This window comes from Neolamprologus brichardi, chromosome 3 (genome assembly GCF_056152115.1).
Source record: "Neolamprologus brichardi isolate AB-2024 chromosome 3, ASM5615211v1, whole genome shotgun sequence".
Classification (NCBI taxonomy): Eukaryota; Metazoa; Chordata; class Actinopteri; order Cichliformes; family Cichlidae; genus Neolamprologus; species Neolamprologus brichardi.
The window spans coordinates 53,181,590-53,201,095 of record NC_142106.1 but is presented as its reverse complement, the minus strand read 5'-3'; the positions used below and the strand labels follow the sequence as shown (position 1 = coordinate 53,201,095).

The following is a 19,506-nucleotide window of genomic DNA, read 5'->3' as shown; positions in this document are numbered from 1 at the left end:
ATAAAGTGTAAACTCAGATGAATTATACCATCAAATGTTAAAAGAAAATATCAGGATGAGTGTCTGTGAGCTGAGAAGGACGTGAAGCGAGCAGTTTATCCCAGAGCTGAAGCTGCTCTGTGTGCAGAGATGAGCTCAGATTCCTGCTGTGATTGATCAACAGTCACAGAAATGTAGACTTGTAGTTATTACTGCAGTATGGTCACAGCAGATACTGATAAACATGTATTATGAGGATGGATGATCAAGTTTCTCACTCTCTCCTTTAAATCTCAGTTTTTTTCTTCTTCACAGTTAATTTATTAATGAATAACACTGAAAGAGTTTCTGTTATATTTCCCTTGAACATCGCCTTATTAGGGCGGCATTGGGAAATAGCCCCCCTCCAAAGAATGAATAAATGAATGATGATAATAATAAAATGATTAAAAAGCAGAGCTCAGAGTGGTAGAATGGTCAAACATGGATCCACGGGTGGTTCAACTGCATTTGGTGACGTGACTAAAGCAAATCTTTCAAATAATCCCACCATCAACGGGATGTTGTCTCCTTTACTAAGGTTACTTTACTTGGTCACCGTGTGAATTTCTTTGAAATGAACCAAATTCTTTTATTTGTTGGTTGTTGCATATTTAACCTCTAGAGTGAGGAAAGGAGGAGATGAGGCCTCAACAATGTTGGGTTGTAGCTGTGGTTCAGGTTAGAGTGAGTGTCCATGGAATAAATGTAAGTCAGTGAACTGGAAACATGACTGTGTTTATTGATCCCCGTGGGGAAATTCCTCTCTTCACTCAGTGAAGCAGTGGGAAGCCATTTGGCGCGCGGGGAGCAGCGTGTAGGGACGCTACCTTGCTCAGGGGTAGCGTCAGGGTAGCTGTTCAGGGGAATCGAACCCCCGACCTTCCGATCATGGGGCCACCACTCTACCTACTGAGCTATCCCTGCCCCATGACTGTGGGGCTTTGACTCCACTTTGACTTTTCTGTGTCACCATCAGAGCTTCTGCACAGTGTGGAGAAAGATCCAGAACCAGAGCTGGACTGCAGACAGCCAATCAGAGCAGCTGTGTACAAAGTAAGACTGAACATCTGTCTGCTGATGGACTCATTTCTGAAAACTGGACTTCTTGTGTTGTTCAGACATTGAAGAGTTTTCTTTCTCCTTAGTCTCATTGTTTTTCTTTCTTTCAGCAGATGTTGGTCTGCAGGAGGTTTTAGATGAACATAAGATCAGTCTGAGGAGGAGATGTGAACGTGTGACTGAAGGAAGTGATGAAACAGGAAGTAGAACCCTCCTCAACAGTATCTACACTGAGCTCTACATCACAGAGGGACAGAGTGAAGAGGTTCATACCCAACATGAGGTGAGGCAGCTGGAGACAGCTTCCAAGATGGACGCCCTCCATGACGGTCCAATCAGGTGCCAGGACATCTTTAAAGCCTTACCTGACCAACAGAGACCCATCAGAGTGGTTCTGACCAACGGCGTGGCTGGTGTTGGAAAAACCTTCTCAGTGCAGAAGTTCACTCTGGACTGGGCAGAGGGCTTGGAGAACCAACATGTCAGTGTGGTGGTTCTGCTTTCATTCAGGGAGCTGAACCTGATCAGAGATGAGCAGTACAGTCTTCTGGAGCTGCTCCATGTTTTCCATCCAACATTACAGAAGGTCACAGCAGAGAAGCTGGCTGTCTCTCAGCTTTTGTTCATCTTTGACGGCCTGGATGAAAGCAGACTTTCATTGAATTCAATTCAATTCAATTCAATTTTATTTATATAGCGCCAAATCACAACAAATGTCGCCTCAAGGCGCTTCATAGATACAGAGAAAAGCCCAACAATCATATGACCCCCTATGAGCAAGCACTTTGGTGACAGTGGGAAGGAAAAACTCCCTTTTAACAGGAAGAAACCTCCGGCAGAACCAGGCTCAGGGAGGGGCGGCCATCTGCTGCGACCGGTTGGGGTGAGAGAAGGAAGACAGGATAAAGACATGCTGTGGAAGAGAGACAGAGATTAATAACAGATACGATTCAATACAGAGAGGTCTGTTAATACATAGTGAGTGAGAACATTGGATTTCACCAACAGGAAGCTGCTGTCTGATGTCACACAGAAGTCATCAGTCAGCCAGCTGCTGACAAACCTCATCCAGGGGAATCTGCTTCCCTCGGCTCTCGTCTGGATAACTTCCCGACCTGCAGCAGCCAATCAGATCCCTCCTACATGTGTTGACAGGCTAACAGAAGTACGAGGCTTCACTGACGCCCAGAAGGAGGAGTACTTCAGGAGGAGATTCAGTGATGAAGAGCTGTCCAGCAGAATCATCTCCCACATGAAGACATCCAGGAGCCTCCACATCATGTGTAGTATCCCAGTCTTCTGCTGGATCACTGCTACAGTTCTGGAGCACATGTTGACTACAGAGCAGAGAGGAGAGCTGCCCAAGACCCTGACTGACATGTACTCACACTTCCTGCTGGTTCAGACAAAGAGGAAGAAGAACAAGTACCATGAGGGACATGAGACGAGTCCACAGGAGCTGACGGAAGGTGACAGGGAAGTTCTTCTGAAGCTGGGGAGGCTGGCGTTTGAACATCTGGAGAAAGGAAACATCATGTTCTACCAAGAAGACCTGGAGCAGTGTGGTCTGGATGTGACAGAGGCCTCGGTGTACTCAGGAGTTTGTACAGAGATCTTCAAAAGAGAGTGTGTGATCTTCCAGAAACCAGTCTACTGCTTTGTTCATCTGAGCATCCAGGAGTTTCTGGCTGCAGTCTACATGTTCCACTGTCTCACTAAAAGGAAGACAAAGGTGCTGAAGATGTTTCAAAAATCAGAATCTTTAATGAAGAGGATTTCCAGTCTTTTTGATAACAAAGATCTACAATCACTTGATGTATTCCTGAGGAGAGCCATGGAGAAATCCCTCCAGAGTAAAAATGGCCACCTGGACCTGTTTGTTCGCTTCCTTCATGGCCTCTGTCTGGAGTCCAACCAGAGACTCTTAGTAGGTCTGCTGGGTCAGACAGAGAACAGTCTAGGAACCATCCAGAGAGTCATCAACAACCTGAAGAAGATGAACAGTGATGAAATCTCTCCTGACAGAAGCATCAACATCTTCCACTGTCTGATGGAGATGAACCACCTCTCATTATTTCAGGAGATCCAAGAGTTCCTGAAGTCAGAGAACAGATGGAGGGAACTCTCTGAGATCCAGTGCTCAGCTCTGGCCTTCATGCTGCAGATGTCAGAGGAGGTTCTGGATGAGTTTGACCTGCAGAAGTACAACACATCAGAGCAGGGACGACTGAGACTGATTCCAGCTGTGAGGAACTGCAGAAAGGCTGGGTGAGTCCAGATGTGATCATTAACATCATTGATCAGTGTAGGTTAGTAGTTAATTTTGAAAATAAAATCAGATTGTAACCACAAAGTGTTTGTGTCCGTACGCTGCAACCTTCCACACCATTCCTTTATTGTACAGACTCAGCAGCAGCTCCATGGATCCCAAATCCAAGAGTGGAGAACAGATTTGAAGTGTGTCACATCCATGCAGTCACAGCTGTTTCCACCATGTTTCCACTAATATTAATCCTGTTCAATGACACGTTTCATATCAGTGAATATGTTCTTTAGGACGTCCACTGACATGTTTAAGTGTCCTGCTGGAAATCACTCAAATCATCCATGAAATCCATGAAAAATCCTTTTAGTGTTTCTAACTTCACCCTCTGTCCTCTCTCTCCTCCATCCTGAAAGCTTCTTTCACTGATAATCACACAAACATCGTATTCAGCTACAAAATAACACAATAATATCATCTGATGATCATTATTATAAGATTATTATTATTATATTATAAGAGCAGGATCCATATTTGATATCAGAGTAACACACTGCTTGGTTATGTGCAGTCATCATCAGTGACTGTGGGTCAAACAGAAGCTCTCTGATTGGTTGCTGACCTTGGTCACCTGTCCACTCTCACCTGTTTGTGTTTGCTCTCTCTTTGCTGTCTCCATCCTCTCTCTCCTTTCTCTCCCTCTCTGTCTTTGTACCGTCACTCTGGTCCAATGGAAACAGTGACATTTACAAACCAATCAAAGACAAACTGATCCATGTCAGGTTATAACAATATTCAAAGTGAATACAGGCTGCTGCTGGACACAGACAGGTAACATCATTTTGACTTGCTGTCACCTGGATCTGGACTCATAAACACTGAAGCCCTGAACAGGAATACAAATCACTTTCTGCCAACTAGCGACGCACCAGCAGATAATGGCTCAGGAAGCTAAAATGAGCCAATCATTTCTGTGTTTAGTTCGCCTGAAATCAGATCTGATATCAGCAGCTCTGAGTTCATTCATCATTATTGTCCAGTGATGAGATTTCTGCTCTGTTTGGTAACAGTCAGCAGGTTTTTCCTGCGTGTCGACGTGAACAGTCGTACCTGACATCAGGTAGCAAACAGAGATAATCTTTCCAGCTGGAACTCTTCACTGAGCTGAACTCATTCAAAATGTTCTGGATTCAAAACAGGAAACAGTCCAAATGTGTGTCTTCACTCTGACTCTGGATCAGATCTCAGTGACAGACTGTGGACATTATGGAAGCCTAAATGTGACACCATCTTCCTCCTTCATCTGCAGATTAAAGCCAAACAAAGATTCTCATTAAAAGTCTGCAGGTCTGAGAGAGACTCAATCGTTGCGTCATGTCAAACACAGTGAGAGGAGCTGAAGCACAGATGTGAAGAGCAGATTCATCAGATTAAGACCTCACTCTGTTTTGTCTCCATATACATTCAGTCTGTGTTTATAATGCAGATTTTCTGCTTTTATAATAACACATTTTATATTTTCTATCATCACAGACTGACTCAGTGTGGACTCTCAGAGTCTCACTGTGAAGTTGTGGCCTCAGCTCTGAAGTCCAACCCCTCCCATCTGACAGAACTGGACATGAGTGAGAACCTCAACATGAAGGATTCAGGTGTGAAGCTTCTGTGTGCTGGACTGGAGAGTCCAAACTGTCGACTGGAAACTCTGAGGTGAGTTCACTGACTGCGGCTGTTGTAGTTTTTCTATATTTCAGGTCTTTGATTGATGTTTGAAACTTTCTTTAGTTCCTAAATGTTCAGGATGTGTCTGAAGACAAATGTGAAGAAGTTTGAGTGCTTTCAGAAATGTTGTGTCTTTCCAAACGACTGAAAAACAGTTTTTCCTTTTGGCTCCAAATAGAAGTGACAGACTTGAGCAGGGTTCATTTAAAGGCTGACAGAAGTGGAGTGGTGACGGGGAGATGTTTGACAGGACAGTGTTTCAGCCTCCACAGGTTCATGTTGTGCTCCATCAGTCAGTGAAGATGAAGTCAGTGCTGATGAGGCTGTAGAGTGTGTGAGGGATGTGAATGAGGATGATGAAGATCTGATGATAGCAGATAAAAACAGGCTGCAGAGACTTTGAGCCATACAGGGCACACCGTGTTTGTACAGAACAGCTGAAATCGTTATGGAGGCCTCACTGGAATATGGAAGCATCACAGTACAGCTTCAGTGAAGCATTAAAGTCTCTGATATGAGATGAGAAATGAAGCAGCCAGAGCTTTTTCATAAGTGGAAATCCACTGTGACTGTGAGCTGCTTCTACAGCCTCCAGATTAGCCAACAGCTCATCCTGCTCAACATTTTCTCACCAACTTTAATGGAAGTGTGATGTTTTCAGCTGATGGTCAGGGTGGCCTCCCTCTCCTCTTCTTCTCCTCTTCCTCTTTCATTTGTAAAGCCACGTCTGCTGCTTTCATTCATTTGGAAGTCCTGTAGCTGAGTTAGGGAGAGACTAACAGCCTCGGCAGCAGAGGGGAGAAAGGCTGTAACACCACCACTTTACTCTGTTCTACCTGTCACATCATTTTATCAGGAAACAAATATGCTCATGTTTTTACTATGTTTGTCTTGAAGATGTAAGAAGATCACATGGTGCTTTTTATTATTGTGTTGGTTTGTTTCCTGTCTCTTGGATGGAGCCCAGCTGTGCGTGGCCCCTGGGCCTGTGGTCAGAGTGTGTGCTGGATAATCCGGTCCAGGATGAGGCCAAACTGACATGGGATGAAATGTCTGTCACATAATTGAGCTTAGTGTAGTTTCATTTCTGCACAATTTAAAAACAACCCAAACTTTGTTCTGTCTTTTCTATGTTATACTGTAGACTTTCTTTGATATAGTGTCCAAACGGAGCAGCTTTTACTTTGAAGGGGTGCCTTCTCTGTTTCCTCTTCAGGTTGGATGATGGAAGCAAATTAGTGTTTGATGTTCTTTCAGTGTTGCACTTTGTAGACGGTCCCTGAGCACTGGTCTCACAGCCAGCTGCACATAGAGACCAGTGTTGTTAGTCCAGGTCAGAAGATGACTTGTTGGAATGAAAATGAGCTTGTAGTTTGTCTGCTTTAATAATGTGACTAGAAAAAGGTGTTCAACTTCAAATATGTCCATTTCTTTCACACTTCACCTTTAAAAGTGAAGCCTTGTGGTTCCTGGAAGGAAAAACACGACTTTTTCAATTCTTTTTGCTGTTTTTATGAGAAATGTACGACTTTAATGTGAAACATTCAGAGTTTTTTCTCTTGTTGTGTTTTTTTGAAGCTGCTTCCTGTTGGCTTCAGCTGTTTGGAGTTTCCATTTTCTAAACTTCTACATTCTGAACCTTCTTCAGCTCTGAACAGATGATGAAACACTGAATGATTTCAAGCTCACACTTTGCCTAATAAACTTACATCTTTCATTCTTTATACAGATTGTGGGGTTGTGGTTTGTCAGAGATCAGCTGTGATTATCTGGCAGCAGCGCTGAAGTCCAACACCTCCCATCTGAGAGAGCTGGACCTGTACAACAACAAGCTGCAGGATTCAGGAGTGAAGCATCTGTGTGGTTTCCTGGAGAGTCCAGGATGTGGTCTTGAAACTCTGAGGTCAGTCAGCATGTTTTAGTTGTGCTGAGATGAATATGATGTGAAAGTTGTGCTGACACTAAACTGCAGACATCAGGCTGATATTATACTGATCCACAGTTAGGATCTTCATGGTAAAGTCTGTTTTCTTCTTCTCTGGTTTAGTCCACTGTCTGCAGCAGAACAATGTTCACATTTCAAACCGTCAAAGAAGAAGAAAAATCCTCCACTGGATAATTCACTGTGAAACTCTCCAACTCTTCATTCCACCTTAAAGTCTGTCTGACACTGAAATCCAAAGTGTTTGCTTTACAGACAGCAGTCCAACGCAAACATACACACATCATCCAAAACACAGTCCAACATCCAAATCTCCTCCACTGCCAGCATGAATGATGGGAAAGAGAAGGAGGAACACTCTGACATTCAGGGTTAGAATGAGTTTCATAAAGCAGACTATGAAGATCAAAGCTGCATTAGAAAGCTTACATGAATGAATGACTGGACAGAAGTGGACAGAGATCATCTGAAGCACTTCAAAGGCTTTAAATCAGCACATTTATCTTTATTCTTTATCAACTCTGTTAGTTTCTCTCAGTTTTCTGTGGAATGAAGCTAACAGCAGGCTAATAAGATGCTGACCAATAGGTTTCTATTAAAGGTTGTAATTTGTAAATGAAAAAGTGCTTTGGCTCAGCAGGGATCAGCTTACAGGTATCAATGATATCAAAGCTGGAATCAAATGAGTCCAAGTCTTCTGCTGATTCAGCATCGCATTCATCTTTGCTCCTTGTTCTGCATCTCCACCATGGACTTCATTCCTTTCCAAGACAGCTTCTTCTGCCTGAGAACATGTTGGAGTGATTTACTAATCCAGGGCTGCTTATTGGGGGAAATACTTCCTGTTTCCAAAGTATTCCCCATTTTTCAAAGAAAGAAATGTAAGTAGAAATCGATGATCTAAGTGAGAACATAAGCCTTTAAATCCCAGTGGGTGCAGTCAAAGCAGTCCCTCAGTCCCAGTATAGAGTCTTTGGTCCAGACTGGAACAACTGTGTGCCCAGTTTGAGCTCTCTTCAGTCCTATGACCTGACAGACCCAGAGGGGCCATCACATCGCATTTAGAAGCTCCCCTAATGGAGCCACAACACATGTCCAATACTTAGTCTGTCTTGTTGGACCAACTGGAAGAAATGATTCAAGGACTTAGTCACAGAACAGAGATTCAATTCTCCAAAATCCAAATGGCTGCATCAGGACATATAGTCTGAAACTCTGCACAGTTTCTTGTTTGAAGCTGCTTCCTGTTGACTTCAGCTGTTTGGAGTTTCCATTTTCTAAACTTCTACATTCTGAACCTTCTTCAGCTCTGAACAGATGATGAAACACTGAATGATTTCAAGCTCACACTTTTTCTAATAAACTTACATCTTTCATTCTTTATACAGATTGAGTTTCTGTGGTTTGTCAAAGATCAGCTGTGATTATCTGGCAGCCGCGCTGAAGTCCAACCCCTCCCATCTGAGACAGCTGTTCCTGTCGGGAAACAACCTTAAGGATCCAGATGTGAAGCAGCTGTCTGATCTTAAGAAAAGTCCAGACTACATACTGGAGACTCTTGTGTAAGTAGATTGATGGAGTGAGTGGGTGGTGCTGTCAGCAGTATTGTACTAAACACAGTCAGTATGAAACAAAGATCCAGTGTTTCCTGTAAAGCTGCAGCTTCTCAGTGAAGCTCTGAGAGGAGAATGGTAACAGGCTTCAGGATTGGACACAAACGCTTCCTGTTTTTCACCTTTATGGTCACCATAGTAACGGCTGACACGCTCTGATCAAACGCTGTCAACAGCCAATCAGCTCTCTGAACAAAGCAGCACGCAGACCAATGACTGCATTCATTTCCAAGTTTAAAGCAGTGAAGAACACAGTCTGTAGGTGAGGAAGAATTTAGTGAGAGCAGATGTTTGGATGGAATTCCTCCAGTTAACAGCTGGAACTGTCCATCTGGATTGTTGGGCTTGTTGTTGGGGTTCCTACAGAGCTCAGAGTGGACACACCAAGGTTCTTCTAATGAATGAAAGTCCAAACTCAAACTAGGAGTTGCTTCAGGAAAAAGTGAAGCAACAATGAGTCCTAGTACAGTCCCAGCACTGAAGTCCCTGCTGCTCTTTATACTGGATGTGCTGCATCACTGACTGACAGCTGATGAAGAGTCTCTGGAAACACTCGTTTATCTCCTCTGCTCTTCCTTCTTCTCTCTTCAGGTGTTGGTGATGATGGTAAACAGGACGGTGTGTGTGCTGAGAGAGGAGGAGCTGTGTCCTGATGATCCTGAGAGGTTGAAGCAGCAGCAGCTTGTGTGTAGAGACACTCTGACTGGGCCATGTTACTGGGAGGTGGAGAGGAGAGCTTCATCCAGCAGTGACTGACAGAGGAATGAGAAGAAGTGCAGATGACTGTCAGTGCTGCAGAGTGAACTGCTCTGAGAACAGCTCCACTGTCAGACACGATGTAGAGTCCAGCATCATCCCTGTGTGTCCCTCTGGATCTGACAGAGGATCATCAGTGTATCTGGACTGCTCTGCTGCTGCTCTGTCCTTCTACAGTCTCTGCACAGTCTCTGTCTGACTCTGGCTTCAGACCCTTCTGGATCAAACTCACCTGGATAGACTTTCAATCATCACTCAATAGATTTGAATACAGAATATATTTGATATATACTGTAGATGTACTGTAGAGTTGCAGTTTGTCACTTGTAAATACAGTCTGTGAGCAGCTATGAGCTGAAAGATCTTTCTAGAAACACGAAATGTTTTCACTCTTCTGTGGCTTTTTCATATATTTCCACAAGATTAATATTGATCCCACCTGTCTCACCTGTTTCATGCTTTTATACATAATAACAGGACACGTGTGATCTGAGCGCTACTTTGGTTGCTGTGCTGCACGTCTTCATTTAGATAACAGAGACATCTAGTGGTTCAGAGGGAGAACTGCAGGAGGTGGAGCTGTGTTTTAGCATGGAAAACTTTTTTATTTTTATCTTTTAGGTGCAGATACAAATATGACAAGTATCAGTGTAAGATACAAAAGGTCACATCAGTTAGCAGAGGGAACAGTGATCACACAGCAATGTAAGAATAGAAACATAACAGTGAATCTGGACATGTATACAGATGGAAGCAAACAAACAGGATGTAACACTACATTAAAGCCACAAATGGGAAGAAAACAAAGCCAAAGGAAAATATATTTGATCTCAGGAATCCAAATCAGATGCTTTAGAGCAGGGGTCGGCAACCCTGGGAAAGCGTGTCACAGCTGGCACGTGAAGGGTTACCTGATAGCACGACCATAGCTGGACTGGCCATCGGGCATACCGATGGTGATTTTTTGTTTTTATGGGCCGATGATGTTTTTTTATGATTTTTTTTTTTTTTGTAACGGTATAACGATGGAAGGTGGTGGATTGGCGGTCGCTGATGCTGGTCGATGTGTAAAAATAAGTCAGTTATTTGGTGGTGGCTATGGCAGAGCTTCCACAGAGGCAGCAGTTGGATGAGGGAAAGGGGAGGCAGGAGGAGGAGAGACCCGAGGCGGCCGCCGGTCCGAGTGTCAGGTGAACTGAACTTCAGATAAGAAGTTATGACCTGCAGTCTATCTGGGTCAGATATAAACCAAGTTTAGGTGGAGTTTATTTTCCTGTGCTGACTTTTTACAGTCAGTTACAATAACTCGTACTGCGTACTAGCTAGCTTGACGGAGTTTCGCCTTGAGGTGCTATATAAAAAAAATTGAATTGAATTGAATTGAATACAGCTGGTGGGTGCTATGATGTTACTGACAGTGAACTTTATTTTAGTAGAGCTTCCAACCGTCCCGGAAAAAACAGAATTGTCTCGTATTCAGAGAAAATATTACGCGTTTCGTTTTGAGCTGAGAAGGAACGCAGTTTGTCCAAGGACTTCAGCTAGAATCGAAAACACACAAATCTGGATTTATTCTGTTTCTTTACACTGTCATTCTCTCCCCCTCCCTCTCCTGTTGCTACTTCAATCATGAAACTGATCAATGATCAGCTGATCGGCTTTTCTCTCTTGTTTTTTTAATCGCTGAATTTGCGCCAGAAAGAGGAAACCAGCGGATGTTGCGCTAAACAACAGCAGCACTTTTAAGCTTTATCAGCTGTTGTTAGAATTTATTTAATATTAATTTCTAGTATCAGCTGATGTCTGCTGGAGCCACAGCTGTAAAGCTGCTGGTCATTGTGTTGATAGGAGTTATGTGGGTTAGTTCAGCTTCACCACTAGGGGGCTGTCTAACCAAATTGTGATATATACTGTGTCGTAGAAGCAGCGGCTGGTAATGTTTTTACATCCATGGATGTGATCCACGTTAAAATAAAGAAGCTTGCTCACTACTACTGATGTTTTATTAAAAACACGACATGGTACCAAGAGTGAACCAGTAAAGCAGGTCATCATGGACAGTGTTAAGCCGCCAGATGCCGTCAACTGGAACGGAAATGTGGACTGTGAGTGGCGAACTTTTAAACAGCGGTTTATGCTATACCTGCAAGCTGTCGGCCTAGATAGTAAGCCTGATACACGGAAGATTGCACTGCTTCGTACCGTAGCAGGTCCACAAGCGGTGGAAGTATATAACACGTTTGTGTTCGCAAATGCAGAAGACAAAGAAAAGTTTGACGAAGTAGTGAGAAAGTTTGATGAACACTGTTCACCCAAAAAGAATGAAACATTTGAGAGGTACGTCTTTCGGTCACGTATACAACAACCGTCAGAGAGTTTTGATACGTTTCTGTCTGACCTCAAGTTAAAGGCAAGAAAATGCAATTTTGGACAGCTGCAAGAATCTATGATAAGAGATCAGGTCGTATTTGGAATAAAAGATACAAAGATAAGAGTGAGGCTTCTGAGAGAGGCGGATCTGACTCTAGCAAGTGCTGTGAAAGTATGTCATGCCAGTGAGCTCGCAATACAACATGCAAAAACCTTCAGTGGGTTGCTGAGGGAAACAGACACGGAAAGCACAGCTGTAGCTGCAGTTAATACACGGCAGGCAGGGCACACGTACAAAAAAGAACAGAAAGAATCAAAAGACAATTTCTTGTGCAAAAGATGTGGCACAAAACATGGAAGGAAACAATGCTCAGCTTATGGTAAAATATGCAAAAAATGCAATGGACAAAACCATTTTGCCAAGGAATGTTTTTCAAAGAATAAGCAAAAAGAAAGAGTACACACAGTAGAAGAAACTACTCTCAGTGACACGTTTTTTGTGGGAATGGTAATGCAGCACGATACACCCATGGACCAACCTGCAGTCAGTACAGTGAAGCAGGACAAATGGACAGATGTTACCAGTGAATGGAGCCCTGGTAACTTTCAAACTGGACACAGGAGCCAAGGCTAATCTGGTGAATGAGCTGGATGTGAAAGCAATGAAAACGAAACCACACATATTCCAAAATAACAGTTTACTCCAAGCATATAATGGAGAACCAATCAAAACCAAAGGTAAATGCAGGCTCAGGGTACAAGTAAAAGGAAAATATCACAGTCTGATGTTTATCATTGTGCCGGAGGGACATGAATCTCTGTTGGGAGATAAAGCATGTGAGAGACTCGGCCTAGTCAGACGGGTATACAGTATAAACAGCTCTGAGCCCAAAAGTGTGAAGGAAATAGTGGATCTGTACCCAGACATATTCAAGGGGTTTGGAGTCTTACCCTTCACCTACAAGATAAAGCTGAAAGAAGGGGCTCAGCCTGTGGTTCATGCACCTCGACGTGTTCCAGCTGCTCTTAAAGACAAGCTTAAAGAGGAACTAGAGCGGATGGAGGCACTGGAAGTTATAAGAAAAGTTGAAGAACCTACTGAATGGGTTAACTCCATGGTGTGCATTAAAAAACCAACTGGTGCTCTTAGAGTCTGCATGGATCCGAAAGACTTAAATGCTAACATACAAAGAGAGCATTACCAGATGCGATACCAGCAAACTAGATGCGTCTCAAGGATTTTGGCAACTCAAGCTTCACGAGGAAAGTACAAAATACTGCACGTTCAACACGCAATTTGGGCGTTACTGCTTCTTGAGAATGCCTTTTGGAATTTCTTCAGCTCCTGATCCTCCTCCACAGGACCATGGAGCATATGATCGAAGGAATCGAGGGAGTCAGAGTTTATATGGACGACATCATTTTGTGGGGATCCACACCACAGCAGCACAATGAGACACTAGTAAAGGTTTTGGAAAGAGTGAAACGTTATGGACTTAAACTGAACAGAGCAAAATGTCAGTTTGGCGTGGGTGACATTACCTTTCTCGGTGACAAGCTGACAGCCGAAGGCATCGAGCCGGACAAGGAAAAACTACGAGCTATACTGGAAATGCCACGTCCTGAAGATAAAAAAGGTGTGTTGAGAATCCTAGGAATGGTTAACTTTATTGGGATATTCATCCCAAGCCTGGCAGCCAAAACAGTTCACCTAAGACAGCTTCTACACAATAGCTGCGAGTTCAGATGGAATAAAGAACTGGAAAACGAGTGGCAACAACTGAAAAAGACACTTACAATAGAGCCAGTTTTAGCGTATTTTGATCCAAAAAGAAAAACAAAAGTGTCAACAGATGCATTGAAGGCCGGGATCGGCGCAGTGCTGTTGCAGGCTTATGGAGACCACTGGAGGCCAGTGGCATATGCCTCAAGAGCAATGACAGAGACAAAATCTCGCTATGCCCAAATAGAAAAAGAGACATTGGGGCTTGTTTTTGGATTTGAAAAGTTCCACACCTATATCTATGGTTTGCCAACATTTGTGGCAGAGACTGATCACAAGCCATTGATAGCCATAATCAAGAAAAACTTAAGTGAAATGTCTCCACGCATTCAAAGATTGATGATGAAGCTACAGTGCTATGATTTCAACTTGATCTACACACCAGGTAAACACATTGTGTTACCAGATGCGCTCTCTAGGGCCACAACCCCAAACAAAGAGCACAGCTCCACAGAGATGTATGTAAATATACATGTAAACCTGTTAGCAGAGTCACTTCCTATGTCAGACAGAAAATCACATCAGATCAAGGCTGAAACACAAAAGGACTCTAGTCTGCAAAGAGTTATAACACTGTTGAATGGGAAATGGCCAAGAGGTTAATGCAAAACATAGTACAACATAAGAGCAGAATTAAGTGTTGTGAATGGACTTCTGCTAAGACAAAACAGAGTAGTAATTCCACACTCACTGAGGGGAGACATCCTGAAAAGATTGCATGAGGGACATCTAGGCATAGAGAAATGCAAACGGAGAGCCAGAACAGCAGTCTATTGAGCAGGTATAAATGCAGACATTGAGAAAATGGTTTCAACTTGTGATACGTGTATCAAACACCAGGCCAAACAACCAAAAGAACCTCTGACCATAACAGACATACCAGAGGAACAATGGCAGAAAGTCGGAACAGACATTTTCCACCTGGGAGAAAAAAAACTACCTGCTGGTTATTGATTACTTGTCAAACTATCCAGAGATGGCATGATTGTCCAACATGTCAGCTACTTGTGTCATAACGCACATGAAATCAATATTTGCAAGACATGGGATACCACAGATTGTTCATAGTGACAATGGACCTTGCTATAGTTGTAGAGAATTCCAACTATTTGCTCAGGAATATGACTTTAAACATGTGACCTCAAGCCCCCTGCATCCACAGTCCAATGGGAAAGCAGAGAACGGTGTGCACATTGTGAAACAGTTACTAAAGAAAGCACAAGATAGTAAGGCAGATCCTTATTTGGCACTACTGAGCTACAGAGCATCACCACTGGAGCATGGCAAGTCACCAGCAGAAATATTAATGGGAAGAAAACTACGGACCACTCTTCCTTACACAACAACCAGGAAACACAAACAAGTGAGAGACAAAATGAAACAGTTGCAGAAGAGACAAAAGGTCAACTTTGACAAGTCCTCAAAAAGTCTAAAACCACTCGCACCCAATGAAGCAGTTAGAGTGGAAGATGCAAACATCTGGACAAAGAGAGCAACTGTACTGGAGGAGGTAAACCCAAGATCATACAATGTGAAAACTGAAGATGGACTGATATTAAGGAGAAATCGGAGGAGTTTACTGTACACTCAAAAGACAGTGGGACCATTGGAAGGACAGTGTGATGACAACAACACACCACCTAAACCAACAACACCTGTGAAGGACAGTGTGGAGCAAAGAGACCAGTCACCCATTGTAAGAAGATCAGCACGCTCTATCAAACCACCTGATAGACTAAACCTTTAAGCATATGTATATATATATATATATATATATATATATATATATATATATATATATATATATATATACATACATACATACACACACACACATGTTGGTGTATACATATATAGCTAGATATATATACATATATCAAAAAGGAACTTTCTGCATTATTGTGTGTTCAGTAGTTTACACTGTCACAAATGTTTGTGATGTAATTCAAGCTATGCAGTGTTAGGTATGTTTCCACAGTGTTGTCCAGAGTTAACATCTAAAGAAAAGGGGATGTGTTGATAGGAGTTATGTGGGTTAGTTCAGCTTCACCACTAGGGGGCCGTCTAACCAAATTGTGATATATACTGTGTCGTAGAAGCAGCAGCAGGTTATGTTTTTACATGCATGGATGTGAGCCACGTTAAAATAAAGAAGCTTGCTCACTACTACTGATGTTTTATTAAAAACACCACAGTCATGATATCGGTTTGGATATGTGGTGAGAGGGAAACATGAAGATGAAACCAGGAGATGTCCTTACTGAATCATCAGAGCTGAACAGGTGATGGAGAAACAGGTTTACCTTTTTAGGTGACATGAATGAGTTGAAGGGAAGTTATGAACTGTTTCTGAGAGACAGATAACACCAGGATCCTACCACCAGGGGCAGGTAGGGCATTACCAGGGAAAGGGGGGCACAAAGAAATACTTTTCTTTCTTATTCTCATTTAAAATGTCTCGCTTTTAATAAATAATTATCTGAATCTTACAACCAAAGTTTTCATCTGATGTAAAATGTATAGAAATCATACATATACCAACAAGACTGTACATCACTGTCACAACAGTGTTTGTTTTCATTCAAAGGCTTTATGGCTTTAATACCTGGGGGGCCGGTCTCTAGTCAAAATGCCCGGGCCAATTTTTTGGCCCAGTCCAGCCCTGGGCACTACACGCAGTGAAGTAATCTGGGAAGGTGCATCAGAAAATCAATGGCCGGTCCAGCGGTGCACATCGCAAATGAGCTCACACAGACACATTAGTTGTGCCGCTTCTTAATGACGGTATCTTAGCTAACAACCCCAACTACCACATTCAACTTGTAACTGGCTAAAAATAACTTAGCCTACCGGTGACAGGGACGTTGTTAGCTGTCAGTTTTTTCAAGCAATGTTGAAAGTTCCACATTCAAACACTTCAAAAGCTTCAGGAGCATCAGCACCATGTAAATACTCGGATACATCCGGATACTCGAGACAGAATTCACAATGTGTTTTTGGGACTTTCAGGTGTTTGGACCAAAGTTTTCTTTTCTGATCAAACCAGAAAGCTTTAATGAGCAGCTGGGTTTGTGTCGCATTAACTGGCTGTACACAGAGGACATCGAAATGCAGCTGATTGAACTGAAAAGCTCGACTCTGTGGGGGTCAAAGTTTGCAGAACTACGAACACAGCTGGAATCCACAGCTGTGCGTGTTCATGGAGCTGCATTATCACCTGCTGGACATCATTACCTGACAGGTTTAACTGTCTTCAGAACATTGCAGAGGCCTTATTGACAGTATTCGGCTCTACATATCTGTGTGAGCAGATTTTCTCTCACATGAAGAGAGTCCTCAGGTCTGAATGCTGGACACTCGGAGACCTGTGTCTCTGAGTGGGAGACCAGAGATCACATTAACATGTGTGTCCCTGTATTAACAAACATGCCATATTGGCCCAGTTTATTTTTCTTATCATTGTTGTGAGGAGACCATAAATAGCATTTGTATTTTCTGTTGTACAGTTCATTTGCTGTTATGGATAAAAAGTCTTTTTTTGTTTCAAAATAGCTGATAACTATTCGCTGATAGCTGCCAACATCTGCGCACAAATATAATCCTATGAAGTGGTTCTATATAGTGTGTAATTTATTGCTAATGCAATCATATGGCACATTGACTTCTGAGGAAATTTTAGATGCACTCATCATCAGAAAGGTTTCCGACCTAAACCAGGGGGTTTAGAGTATCGTAGAGTTTTTGTGGTTTGTTTTCTTTAAGTCATTTCACAGATTTTATCTATAATTTCAATTCCTTGAATAAAACAACAAACTTAGGGGATGATTTTGTAATCCGACTTTATGTATGAAAGATTTGACTAAACATAAAACAATCTTCCAACTCAGTCGTCATTCTTATCTTGTGAAATCAAACCAAATGTTCTGTTGTTTCTAAATCAGGGATTGATGAAATCTTTGGTTTCATCCATTTATGAACATGTTCTCATTCATATTAAATCGTAGTCTAAATCATTCTTTAGAGGGATAAATGTCATTCATTATCTTCAAATGTGTTTCTGTTGTTTTGGGGGGAAGTTTGAAGTCCATTGTTCAAAGTCTGTTAATGAAACTTTATGAAGTTTATGTAGGATGTTTTTCCTATTTTGTATTTGTTTGAATTATTATGTATTTTTGACTCTTTCTGCCATGATGCCAGGTCTCTCTTGAAAACAACATTTTTAATCTCAATTAAATTTTCACCTGGAGAAATAAAGGATGATAATAATAATTTTGTCTTCAGGGAATCATTTCTCTGTAAAACAGCTTCTTCTGAAACTCTTGTTACATTTCTTGTTTATTGTTTGCTGGTTTTAGAAAAATGTCATCGTCTCTGTGTGAACTTAAACTCTACATGTGGTGTCAGCTATAATACGAGCTCTAGAGTCTAATAACGATGCTTTTATTGTTGTCTGGTATCCAACCTAACCCTGGGCCTCTGGCTGAATGTGAAACACCAGCAGATGTTAAAAACTGTCTGGGTTACACATGCATCACGTCGTGTGCTTCCTAACATGGATATGATTGGAATCTGGGCCTGTTCAACCGGTGCTGGTATCATTGTTGTTTCTCAGGCTTTCCAAATCTTTACTGGATAAAGATTTACTGTCTACTTTGTGGACAGACACGCCCCTTTTTGCCAGGTCAGGGTGAAAGGTCGGGACAGGCCTGGTTTGGTTCAGTACCGGCCGATCTCCTACATGAGAGAAACCAGGCCTGGGCAGGAAGTCTGTCTCTGATGCTGATTGGCTACGTTTTCATTAGCTGTGTAATCGGATTACTGCCTCCATCATCAAGATCCAATGTAACTATTTTTTACTTTAACGACTGACAGTCCAAACGACCGTAGGAGGTTTTGGCAAACTATAAAGTGTCTCTGCCAGCTGTGACTCCTCAGAGCTACCTCCTCACTTAAATATCGACTCCACTCCTGTGTCAGACAAAACTGAAATGTTGCTTTAACAAACACTTTGTTGCTTCTTGTTCTTTGTTCAGCACAGTATCTGATGGTAAACCTCTTGCACACAACTCTGCTCGTAGTTCCTGGTTACTGATACCTTTTCCTTCACACCTGTCATAGTAGAAGAGGTTTGTAAGGCTTTGAATGGCCCCAGCACCAGAAACTCGGCCCGTCTTCACAATCGTTCTCCTTCCTTCTTGCACTTGGCTGCAAATATCATAGCTGAGCCAGTGTCTTATATTTTTAATCTTTCTCTACAACAGAAGGCTTTACCACAGATGTGGAAGTGTGCCTCTGTACTCCCCCACTGAAAGCTGGTGATTCTTCAACAGTTAATGATTACAGGCCAATTTCCAAACTCTGTGTCTTATCTAAGGTTCTTCAAAGGCTGGTAAATAATCAACTTCAAAGTTATCTGGATGAAAATATGATTTTATATCCCTTCCAGTCTGGTTTTAGGAAACTGCACAGTACTGGAACTGCTTCGATAAAAGTTCTCAAAGACGTCTATGAAGCGCTGGATGCAAAGAACTACTGTGCAGCTCTTTTTATTGATCTATCAAAAGCCTTTGACACTGTTGACCACAACAAAAAATCTTCTGGCACAACTTCACCTACTTCCAAGCTGCATGGAGAGGATGAGGATCTAACAGCACAGGAACTCCAGCAACACTCAGTAGCAGCTGCTCCCAGTCCCTTGGTTTATGAGCTGAGCTGCTGACCACAGCATTTTATGTCATAGATTACTGGAAATAGGCCTTTCAGACCGAGCAGCTGGCTGCTTCTCTAATGTTCTTTTGGACATCAGCAGTGCGTTCAGCTCAATGGTCTCTCTTCCAGCTTTTTAAATGTCACTAAACGAGTGCACAGGGTTCTGTCCTGGGCTACTTATGTCAACGGTGTGGCACAAAATCTAGATGCATCTGTTCATTTTATACCATCAACATAGTTTTCAAACCATTACAGCAGCTGTTGATAG

At 42.5% G+C, this 19,506-nt stretch overlaps 1 protein-coding gene across 1 annotated transcript in view; it reads left to right on the top strand.

Moving 5' to 3' along the window:
* The window catches only part of LOC148105814 (protein NLRC3-like), a 49,687-nt gene that overhangs the window by 11,185 nt on the left and 18,996 nt on the right, over positions 1 to 19,506 (top strand). The window contains exons 4-9 of the mRNA XM_087838399.1: positions 998 to 1,074; positions 1,191 to 1,737; positions 2,071 to 3,348; positions 4,877 to 5,053; positions 6,795 to 6,968; positions 8,396 to 8,569. Coding sequence (XP_087694525.1) covers positions 998 to 1,074; positions 1,191 to 1,737; positions 2,071 to 3,348; positions 4,877 to 5,053; positions 6,795 to 6,968; positions 8,396 to 8,569 — 2,427 coding nt within the window. The remainder of the gene's footprint in view (positions 1 to 997; positions 1,075 to 1,190; positions 1,738 to 2,070; positions 3,349 to 4,876; positions 5,054 to 6,794; positions 6,969 to 8,395; positions 8,570 to 19,506) is intronic.